This window comes from Penaeus vannamei, chromosome 17 (genome assembly GCF_042767895.1).
Source record: "Penaeus vannamei isolate JL-2024 chromosome 17, ASM4276789v1, whole genome shotgun sequence".
NCBI lineage: Eukaryota > Metazoa > Arthropoda > Malacostraca > Decapoda > Penaeidae > Penaeus > Penaeus vannamei.
The window spans coordinates 42,592,777-42,605,276 of NC_091565.1; the positions used below are offsets into that span (position 1 = coordinate 42,592,777).

General features: G+C 33.8%; 1 protein-coding gene across 6 annotated transcripts in view; it reads right to left on the minus strand.

Moving 5' to 3' along the window:
- Srp54 (splicing regulatory protein 54) overlaps positions 1-5,286 on the minus strand; it is a 12,422-nt gene extending 7,136 nt beyond the window's left edge. For all 6 annotated transcript variants that reach the window (XM_070132343.1, XM_070132342.1, XM_070132341.1 and 3 more), the window contains exons 1-5: positions 5,061-5,286; positions 2,530-2,770; positions 2,166-2,309; positions 1,756-1,928; positions 843-1,025 (exon numbers count right to left, since the gene is read on the minus strand). In XM_070132343.1, coding sequence (XP_069988444.1) covers positions 843-1,025; positions 1,756-1,928; positions 2,166-2,309; positions 2,530-2,770; positions 5,061-5,182 — 863 coding nt within the window. In that variant the 5' untranslated portion in view covers positions 5,183-5,286. The remainder of the gene's footprint in view (positions 1-842; positions 1,026-1,755; positions 1,929-2,165; positions 2,310-2,529; positions 2,771-5,060) is intronic.
- Between the last annotated feature and the right edge of the window lie 7,214 nt (positions 5,287-12,500).

A 12,500-nucleotide genomic window follows, 5' to 3' on the forward strand; every position in this document is an offset into this window, starting at 1 on the left:
TTGAAATGAAAACCAAATTCCCTTTGCAGTGCAGCCAAAATTGGCTCTGACACCATTACAATGCATGTGTGGTACTCCATGGTTCATAGATTAACAATCTATGTACAATCTAAGTATCCACTGATAGGTAAATTATATAGAGGGGATCCATTAAATAACTAATATCAAATACCAGCACAGGTTTTTTTAAAAACCAAACTATTTTCATCAGCATTTGCTTCAGTAATTTGGCTGGTGAATTCAAGAAGTACACAGTCACAGAAATTTGCAAACATTCTGCTGATAACCCTGTGTGGGACGAATAACTTTTATGTTAAGTTCTTATTTGATTAACTATTCCATTCATCCTTCTATGGAAATTTTTCTGTACTCTATAACTCCTCCCACACAGTGTTACCACCTCAACTGACAAAATAAATAAATAAATAAAATATAAAAGGATGCAAACACCTGTGCCTGAGTGCATCTAAAGCCATAAACAGTCCTCAGACCCCAAGTTTATTCTTTACAAATATATAATCAAGAAGTATGAAGGTATCAGCATGCAGGAATACACAAAATCCCTGAAAAACAACTCTCTCAGATAATCATGTTTACACAATAGAAATTCTATGATTACAATTGTATAATGAATTCCTAGAAATAAAACATACAATTCTCTTAAATATTAAATATTCATCTCTGGTCATGAACTGGAAACAAAACAGAATATATCAAATTAAACAGAAAGAAAGAGAGAAAGGTAACATAACATAATAAACTCGACAACATTCCCAAATAATGAACAAATCAAACGCAAATACCTATAGAAAGGAAGACATCAAACTCAACGAAATTCTCACCTTGATCTTGACCGTGATCTTTTTTCCTTCGAGGAATCCAAGAAGGACATTACAGGATCTATTGCCGAGGCTATGAAGTTCTGTGCCTCTTTGACTCGTCTCATTGCTTCTTCAATCTCGCGCTGAGCTGCTTCGTTGCTTTTTGTTTGTGGTTTTATAATGGCTACAGTGGAATGGTTGACCCTGTTGGAAGATATGATCAATAAATAATGAGATAAAACATATCTTCTATCTGCAACAGCAAGCAACAGAAGAGTGATAAGGAAAATAATAATAATGATGATGAAAATAATAACAATAAAAAATAAATACATAAAATAATAATAACAATAATAACTACTATAATAATAATAGTAATAATAATAATAATAGTAATAATAATAATAATAACAATAATAATAATAATAATAATAATAAATAAATAAAATAAATACCTGAATTAATAATAATAATAATAATAATAATAATAATAATAATAAAACAAAAATGCTAGTAGACTTTCAAGAACATTACAGAACTTATTACTCCTACTACTGTCTTTTACATTTACTGTTAGAAAAAGAGGCAGAGAAGTGACAGCATGCATCTTGTGGCAAATATAAGAGAATATTCATGTTCCCTTTCACTCTTTTTAATGATCCTGAATAGATGAAAAGGTTATGGTAACTTCTCCCATCTGACTGTGGCATACCATTAGATGCAATATATTTTCATAAACTAATGAATTATCAAGATCACTTTAAGTAAATACTTATCAAAAAGTAAAATTTCTACTCAGGTACATGCTACAAGTGGGACTGGACAATACATAACTGATGGCAAACAATGGCTGGCAGGATAGCAATAAAAAAAACAGAGATTCTTGATATAAAACTCATTTTCATTTTTTAACAAAAATGAAAATCCTACTAACTTAATAAGACGGTTCATGTGCTCTTGATTGTGCATCTTCAATGCTGCAATAATGAAGGGTTGCTCAGAATACTCAACCAGGGCATTTCTTGCGCCGTTCATATCTGTGCCCAAACGCAGATACCTCACTTCTCCAGCTTTAGCAGCTAACTCCATCAGCTGATCAGTAGTGACCTGGGAAAAGAGAAGAAAAAGATTTATATAATCATAAAATCTAGGCAGTGTAACAGCCATTACTGAGGGAAAATACATCAGAACTTTCTAGTTTATCTGACTGAACTTTATCAAAGCTGTAGACCTGGAAGAAAAGTTTGTCAAACAACCTCTGTCAACAAGACATAATGACTAATTACAATGTTTCCAATACCACCTCCAAAATTCAATTACAACTTTTCTTGGGTAATATCTTACCGTGGGGTCAAGGTTGTCAAACACAACAGTTCGTCGAATCTCGTTAATCTTGTGAGATTCAGTTGTTGCCGGCAGTGGAGGGTAATCTGGGAGGTCATTCTCTGCCAATGCTGGGTCATGAGTCCTCAAAATAATACCATCAATCTGTCAAATATGTATTTTTTAATCACTATCAAAATTCTTCAGAATAAGAAAAAATTCAATTTCAATGAATCAGAGAACAAAAGATACAAAATATGCCCTTCTGCTCTACTTGCAAATACCTATGTAAATACTAACTTCAGAGATAATAAAAAAAAAAAAATAAAATAAAAAATAAATAAAAAAATAAAATCAAAGGCTAAATAATCAACCACACACAAACCTGGTTGGTAACATGAGCTGGCCACTTTGCTTCCTGTCCAATGCCTGGTATGGTGCCACCTGTGCCCAAAATTTCCATTGCCCGTTGTTCATCCGGCATGTCACCAGTGGTGAATGGAATGACAATAAGAGCTCTGTCGATGAAGACTGTGTTGGTGAGGTGCTGGGCAACGCTAACCGAATCCCGGTCATGGAATTTGATGAAGCAGATACGTGACTGGACTGGAATGGCAACATCACGGCTGGAAAATAAAGGGAAATGTTATTTTTTAAGTATTCCTCTAAATGAATTCATAAAGATGCTAAAACGTATGCATGTAGCCTACATCACAGATATCTTGCTCTCTCTTCTATTTTGAAAATATGATTTCTGTTGATGAAAATATAAGAAGCAACAATGTATTTCCATGCCAAATGTATCTAGAATAACATGTCCAGATGATATTAGAAAAGCTGTCTGGGAACAACAGACATCAAATGCTAATTGAAAAATCAGTTCTAATTTAATTTGTTGTACTAGTTTTCTAAGTCACTTGTTAAGTTCACCCTGAAAGGATATGACTACACTGACCACATAACTCATTACAACATGTCAATTAGTTTAAGTAATATTACACACTTATGGAAAATCATATTTTGCAATTATCAATGGTTATTATTTAATTGCCATGAATTTAATCTATCACTTTACTGTTATGCTTTTAAAACTTTTTTAGATAGTTACTTATATAGTTCTTTACAATTGATCATTGACACACTCATACATGTTTTAACATCCAATATTTTTGACCATGCAGAGAGACTCCATTCCTTGAGAAGCATCAGTGAGAAATGTTTCATTTACAGTGTTATATCCATTGTGAGCCATTTTTAAAACATTATAGTAGCTCTACAGATTAAGTAGACATTAGTAACCATCACAGTTTGATATCTGAGTCCATCAAGTAATCCAAATAAAAAAAGTTAAATACCAAGCAATTCAGACAATCAACAAAACTGAAGAAAAAATCAGCTTTGAAATACAAAAGGGATGTGGTTTTTAGTAAGTTAATTACATGGTGAGACACAATAAAATATTCTGCAATCTATATTGAAAAAAACATTGAGTGTCTATTTTCTGGAATGAAATTGTATCTCCCATCTGCTTTAGGTCATTTACCCTGGGGGTCCTAGTAGTGGAGCCTCCTGACCTTCAGTGATGGCAGAAATGACTGTAAATTTTCATCAGCTATTGAAAACTATCTGCAGAAAGAGCAGATGAGTCCACAATTACAATACATATACAGTGACTTGAGTGCTCACTATAGCCACCATGCTTTTGGCACTCTGGTGTAAGATCAATAAAACTTCATCATGGACATTATGGTAATTCTTGATAGTATGGACGCACTCACCAGGGACTGGGCCCCCAACTCCACGTCAAAAAGTTAATTCATTGATTTAAGTTGCCGTGACTAGGCATGCCCGATTGCTCGAGGGGAAGGTTGATGGAGGGCTTTGCCCCCCAATATCCCCCGGAAACATCGTCTTCACCTTGGTTTGCATGGCAAGATAGGCCTAGGGTTGAAACTCAGGAGCACCATGTGGACTTAGGTTGAGAGTGGAGCTTTCCGCGATCTTTTCCTTTATTTGTAGCATCATCGTTTGTGTCTGCTGATTATTTCATGTTCCGATGACTGCAACTTTCTGTTCTCTCATATTTAATTTGCCTTACCTTAATGCGTCCATACCATAAAGATAAACCCAGCTGTCAAATAAGGAATCAATCCAAGCCCTATCTTGACGAATATGTGAGGCTGAGGTTTGTTGGCCTTCGCCTGAGTACTGAAGGCTCTCTGGTGACTGCTGGACTTTCTTTCGAGTGGATGTGTTCCAAGGTTCAGGGATAACCATTCATTTTTTAGTGATAATTTGACTGAAGTGTCAAAAACTTCTATTCTGCTAGAATATATGGGACGGGGTTTGGTTATCTGGTCTTTATTGTGCAAACAAAACAAAATTTCTCATCTAGGCTTATGGTATGATATGTCATCACTTCAGGAAAACTTCTGCTTGAACAAAGCTGGTGTAACTGCTTCTAAACACTATCATTTTAAAATCAATTTTGATGTAATCCATTGTTTCTGGTGATTTTACCACATGAAAGCAGCGGCAGTAATGGCATGGACACTTATGAGGGGAAATACCAGGAAGCCATTTATGAATTAAATCATAGAAACAACAGGAAAATGAGAAAAAACAGTATTTTTGAAGTTTGGTGCATTCCACATCAATACACATCTTAACAGTTACACAATTACAGATTTTTTTATTCACTGAGTCAAAGAGCAACAGACTTGGAAAACGTTTCCACTCTTATCAATAATCTGCGAGATGGCTTCAATAACGAGGTGTGACGGAAAATATACACAGGAAAGATGCTGAAACATGTCCTTCTCTAAATCTATAAACTAAGTATACAAACACAAACAAAACAGAGTCACCTAAAGTCTTATAAATACGAGAGAATACAGATAAAATAACCAATCTCACATGGTTGGGTAGAGGCGAATGTCTTCAATTTTTCCTAAAAATCCAAACAAGGTCGACATCTGATCCTTTGTAGCCTGTGGGGCTATGTTGGATATTTGTATTATCCTAGTTTTGGACTTCATCGTGGTAGCATTGGATATATTTATCAAGATAATGAAATTCCGCGAATGTGCTTGGGTTGAGCTTGTAAACACTGTGAAGCCGACTTCATCCGACACTGTTTGGTGGAGATGGCCGCCACTTCGGAGTATGCGCGCCTTTCGTTTCCTTCACTTTGCGCAATTTTCTTTGATAATAAACGAGAACATTAAATAAAGAGTGAATTAGTTGTGATGAAATTTCGAAGATATCACTTGAGTTATGGTTACGGGAAATTTTGTTTCAGAGGGGATACGTGTCTATATTGCGCACTGTTCCATCCAGTTCAAGTAACTTTGTGAGAGTTTGATTTCATTCGAGATGCTTGCTCTATGCTAGACAAGAAGTTCCTGTGCTTTATCTCTTCCTATTCCACTGGGGAAAATACGAGAATATATGATGAAGACATCGGGGTCAGACCAACCGTGGCCAAGCAACTGTGCATGTTCATTTATATAATCACTAGTACCCACTTATTATATATTATAACCAACCTCTACACACACTAATATACATATGCGCTTTCAAGTTATCGGTCTTTTAATAAATCAACCTGTTATTACATCTTCCTATAGTTTCATATCGGTTCATTTGAAGTACGAACGCTAAATGAATCACCGGGGAATGGTAACTGAAAAATAAACATTTGATAATCAATATTATGAGCACTGTATAATAAGTATTAGATCTGAAAGAGTCTCACAACAGTTGTTAATAACTTCCATCTTTCTAAAAACCGATTCTGAATGCATACTTTGCGGTAACTTTACCACACAATAGAAGTATCATAACCTTACCTATTACATACAGCCATGACGTTCTGACGCCCGATCAGATAGGCCGTAAAAACAAAAATACATTGTATATAAGGTCCCCCTAAGCATAGATTTTCGTTCGTTTCTTGGGAAAACTATTAATAGAAAAAAAAAAAAAACTGTTTACTGCACTTGCTCGAGTCTGGCGATTTACGAGTGTTATCCCTGTCGAGGTCATAAGTCCATTAGGTCACCAGTTGTGCAGAAAGACAGAACTCAATTATAAGTGGTAGAAAATCAGTTCAGTTCAGTTAGATTTCCGGGGCCTTTTCTCTGGCGTGGGCCGACCTGTGTCAACTATTTCTAGTTAATTCATGTGTTTTCTTTGAACTGCATGCTTATGGTGGTTGCTGAATTGCAATCAAGAGATCCAGCTGCCACGGAGTAAGCATGTGGCATAGGTAGAAAATCGCGAGGTTAGACTTTTTAAAAATCGCATACAGCTGACCAAGTCTATGGCAAGTTTTCCAATATATCAGCAATTGATTGGTTAAAAGAATACGTGTTCTTGATTTAAGAGGAAGAACATGATTTTTTTATACTTTCTGAAAAGATATATATAAAATACTCTTGTTATAATGGTAACAATGGTGATCCCAATAATAATTTAGTGACATCAATATCTCTTTTCGTATGTGCAAAAACCCTTAGATTAAGGATAACACATATCCTAGTTCACAACATCAGTGTAAGATTCACTGACTAGTAAATGCATTTCTTCTGTGTAAAGATTATCCAATCACCCGTCAGACTTTCTTAATTGCAAGCAAATTTATCACCTTATCAAAAAATAAAAAATAAAATGTTTATTTTTGTTTTATTTACTCATAGATTTTTTGTTTTTGTGTTTCATCACCCTCTCCTTGGGTTAATTAACTACGACACTGAAGAGAAAATGAGACAAGAATTAAAAGAAAAGACATAATTCTCTCTTTTTTGTCTTGTTTTCCTTCTCACCGCATTCTTGATTATTTCCCTGTCTTCTTCTTGTTCAGCTTATTTTCCTCCTTTTCTTCCGCTATTTTTTTTTATTTATCTTTCTAATTTTCCCTCTGTTTTTCTTCTCTGGCAGATCATTTTTACTTTTTCTTTTTTTTTTCTTATAGCTTTCATCTTTTTCTTCTGCGTCCTCTTCTTTTTAAACTTATTTCTCCCCTTTATTTATTTTAATTTTCTTCTTCCTCTTCTTCTTAAGCTTATATTCCCCTTTCCTTCTTCTCCTCTAGCTTATTTATCCCTTTTCTACTTCTTTTCTTCCAACTTATTCCCCTCTTTTCTTTCACTTCTTGAGAAAAAACCCTATGCATCACTAAAGGTGCCGTCACACTGGCACTTTTTCCGTCAATTTTTTGACAATTTTCTGAAATTTTGTCAATTTTTGAGCGAATTGTCGATTCTCCAGTCAGACAATAATGATCGTTTCCGTCTGAAAACCTTTCCGTCAACTTTTTCAGCCAACTCTCCAACTCAGATCAAAAACTATATTCGAGAATGTTTGTATTTATGTTAAATAAAATTACCAAAAAAATTACGGAAAAAGTGCTAGTGTGACACGGCCTTAAGAGACAGCAAGATCAACGCAATTGCAAGGTATTTAAGGGTTCTGGTCTCAACTTACATGTTTTTGTGCATCAGCTGTGCTCTACGGTAAATAAGTGTCCAGCAGTAACCATTCATAATACTTTAGGACAGTGTGGGACTTACTTCAAGGGTATCGTGTCCTGAGGCTTGCATGCTGGATGTCCATGAAGTATTGTGACACAGACGGATTTTTATTTTTTATTTTTTTCTAGACACCTTGATCCCACACGTTCCTGCTGATTTCTTATCATCACATTTTTGTTATTGTTATTAAATGGTGTATTATTTCTATTTTATGGTTTCATTATCATTGCTATCGTTATCATTACTGTCGGAATTAGGACATAGACCTCAGCAGATCATCCCTGAAGCGAGGACGACTGATCAACTAAGATATATCTGATGTTTAAAGTTCGTAATTATAGAACGCGATGTCCTATGTTCTGCTGCTCCTCTTGTGCTTGCATGCTGCTAGAAAAAGCTCGGCGGTTAATGACTGGTCAGCTGACTCGTGCTCTTGCTTGTGTTGTTACTTCTCCAGCACCGGAATGCAGTGTCGACCCGCCTTTGTTTAAATAGACCTATAATTAGGCCACGTCATTAACAGATCTGATAGCACGCCCCCCCCCCCCCCCTGTTACCTAATTCCTGGATCCGTCAGTGACTAATACTGTTTGGTATGAAATTGCATCTAGTGTCCATATTTTCTTTTTTATTATTGTTATTTCTAGTACCATAACCATTGCTCTTGATTCAGTCGTTATCAAATTTTGTTATAATCACCATCTCAGTATTTTTTTGGGCACTGAAATGACATTAATGATAATGGTTGTTAATGAAGTTTTCACCACATGTTTATAAAATAGTTTTTGTGTTAATTTTCTGATGTATTACATATATAGATTTGGCGAGGATAATGATAAGAAAAAGCAAAGTTGATATAGCTCTGTTTTATTGCATTCGAAATCAATAAAGTGACGCATTAAAGAATTATAACTTACAAACATACACTAACGATGCACCTAAAAACTTCACAAACTTTTTTTTTTCAAAATGATACAGAAGTAAAAACAACGACCAAACATAAGAAAGCATCATAATTACTTATAAAATCAAAACAAATGCTTCGTGGAACAGGTTTCCCCTAAAAAGCAAAAACTATAATGCATTTTTTTTTATTTTGTTTTTGTTTATATTATAAGGCAAAGTTTGATGCTTGCTAAATATATACAAGCACTACCATAGTGCTGCGTACATAGTTACAAAGAGAAATATATATGTTTCTTCCTCTCTCTTACATGAGCCACCCAAAAAACAGAACCCTATTTTGCTTGCCAAAGGAGGTATTATGGGTGAGATGTGGCAACGTTGCAAATGTGCCACCACAAAACAGCTGTTTACCGTTGTTATTTCTCTCTCTCTCTCTCTCTCTTTCTTTTTTTTCTAGTTTCTTTGTCTCTTTGCTCATAGTTCATGGCAACACCATCGAAAACAATTTATGCGTGGCACACACACACACCTCCTTTTCACTATCAACACTGTTTATTTCAAGTAATGATGGTGAATGGTAAATATGTCTTTGAGATTGTCCGTAAGACCACGTATTGTGAAGGGGCTATGGATGGTGTGCGAGGATATTCAAGATTTATTATGAAATTCTAATTATAACGTGACTGTTTAGACGTTGTACAGATAAGAGTTGTATTTCTATAATACTAATTCATGCAAAAAATATAGAGGGGATAACAATGGTAATAATGATTCAGACAAAACGAAATATAAGCAGTTAAGTAAAATGATAATGATAGGAACAATAAAAGGTGCAATGACCTTAATTAGGCAAGTATTAATAATGACAATTACAGTGCCAATGATAGTAAAAGCATATTTCAGTAATAAAATTATGAAAATCTTAATGAGAGTACCAAAAGCACACGGCGATGATAACAAAAACAATAATGGCAACAGAAATGAAGTTAATAATTACGAAAATAGCAAAAATAAAAATAATGATGATAATAACGATCATGATAATAATCATAGCAATACCGCTTATCATAAATAGGATAATGATGAAATTAAATGTATCAATTATGATGATAATTTTGACAGTGTTTGCAGTTAATAATGATATTAGTAATAGTAATAATAGTAGAACGACTCTATTACTAGTAAGACAATACTAATGATAATAAAATAATAATGATATTGATAATGGTTATATTAAACAATACTAATCATAACGATAATAATAAAAATAGTATTAAAAACAGGGACAAAAACAATAAAAATAACAGCAATATATTATATCGAAGAAAATAATGATCGTTATATTAATAAAATAACAATGAAACACACGCTGATGATAATAATGAGTACATATTGATATCAATGATAAATAAATAAAAGTATAATTAATAACATGAATGATAAAAGTGCAAAAGGAATACGAACTTAATCAGATTTAAGTTAATAACTAATTATCATTCCATATAACCTGTTGCTTGTTCTTCTGAAGGCTTATATTTAAACCCAATAAATCTTATCCAAACGCCAATAAACTAACACCAGAATTCTAAAAGTTGAGCTTTGTGAAAAGAAAACAAACGAAAAAATAAAAAAATAAAATCCACCAACGGCCACCATTCCCCCTTCACTCTCGCGTGGGGCAAAACATGTCATCGTACCAAACATGGATCTAACATGCATAGAGGGTTTGCATCTTCCCGCAGATGCCGGTTAGCTGTACGAGGGATGTGCGAAATATGCGTGTGATTCTCTAAACGACGCCGCCGCCCCCCCAGCAGTCGGGAGGGCCTGGTCTAGACGCTGTGGTTATGTACAAGTGCGTTATGGGAGCACAACGCCGGCCAATGCACAAATACACGCAGACATTTACCAGCAGGTACGCAAGCGCACGCGCGCACAGGTATACGCTGCCATGGTACTGACCTTATACTCTTACACGTACAGAACATACACACCTATGATGCGATTGTGCGTGTGTATTGCTTATATATATATATATATATATATATATATATATATATATATATATATATATATATATATATATATATATATATATTCATATATATGTGTATATACATGCACATACACACACACACACACACACACACACACACACACACACACACACACACACACACACACACACACACACATATATATATATATATATATATATATATATATATATATATATATATATATATATATATATAATGTTTATATGTAAACACATACACATGAATGTCACATTTATACACACACACACACACACACACACACACACACACACAAGGGGCACATTAACTACACATCCACTCTCCCTGTGCACGAATTCACGTCTAGCAGACATGAATGTAATCATCCACATGTGAACAAGCATTTCATATTTGTATATCAAACAACGTGTATGGTAGTGTTTTCTTGCGAGAATAACGATTGGAAAAGTCAATCTTAGTAGTATTCTATAAAAGAAAGAAATTGCTATGAAATGCAGAACGCCTGGCTCTGTTTTCTTCCTGAAAAGCCAAAATTTTTTACCATCACAAAATCCGCGACTGGACACGGAGCCACAGAAAACCGACAAAGAAAACGGGAGCATTTGAGGGATGACTCTCTTAAATCATCGAACTTTTTAAAACATTAATATTCTCTTCTTTCCAATACATTTTGAAGTGACTGCCCTTCGTCTCCCTTTTTTATTTGTGGGTCTTGCTGCGTCAGAGGCCTAAAGTCAGCAAAGTCAGCGGAATAATTGCTCGGTGACACCTTTCTTTTTTCGCCCAATTTCATCGAAGGAAAATGGGAAGGAAAAAAGAGTAGAACTATTATTCTTCCTCCAAACACTCTCAGATGGACGAGTGATGTATCAATTTGTATTAATGTAGACATAAACAAAAGTACATACATGCATGCATATATATATACGTATATAAATAAATGAATGAATGAATGAATAAATAAATGAATATGTATATTTATATACATTTGTATATATATATATATACATATATATATATATATATATATATATATATATATATATATATATATATATGTGTGTGTGTGTGTGTGTGTGTATGTGTGCGTGTATGTGTGTGTGTGTGTGTGTGTGTGTGTGTGTGTGTGTGTGTGTGTGTGTGTGTGTGTGTGTGTGTGTGTGTGTGTGTGTGTGTGTGTGTGTGTACATGTATATGGACATATACATCTATAAAAGGAATATATGACTAATGACGAATAATGATGATGAAAATAACAATGATAGTAGTAATGATGATAATGATAATAATTATAACGGTGATAAGAATAGCATGAATAATGACGATGACACTAACAATAAAATCAACAACGATAATTAAAACAATTATAGAAAAAACGGTAAATGTGAGAATAGTGATAAGAATAACATTTATGATGAAAAGATGTCAGAAGATAATGATGATAAAAACAACAACAGCAATAATGATAATGATAGTAAAAATGAGGAAATTATAATATATATCGATAACAGCAATATTAGTAATAAGAACCAATGGTAATAACAAAAATAATGATAATGACAACAGTAATGATAATAATAATAATAATAATGATGATTTTGATAGCAGTATTATTAGTAATGATAATGATAATAATGATAATAATAACAATTATAGTAGTAGTAATAATCTAAACAATAATAATGATAATAATAATAATGTTAATAACAAAAATAACATTGATAATAATGATAATATTGAAACAGATAAGAAGAAAATGAAATTTGCTCTTCACAATAAGAAAATGAACATTAACAAAGAATGATATATAGAGGACATTAAAAGTAATGACACAAATTGCCATGAAGATAATGATAGTGACAGCAATATGGTACTGA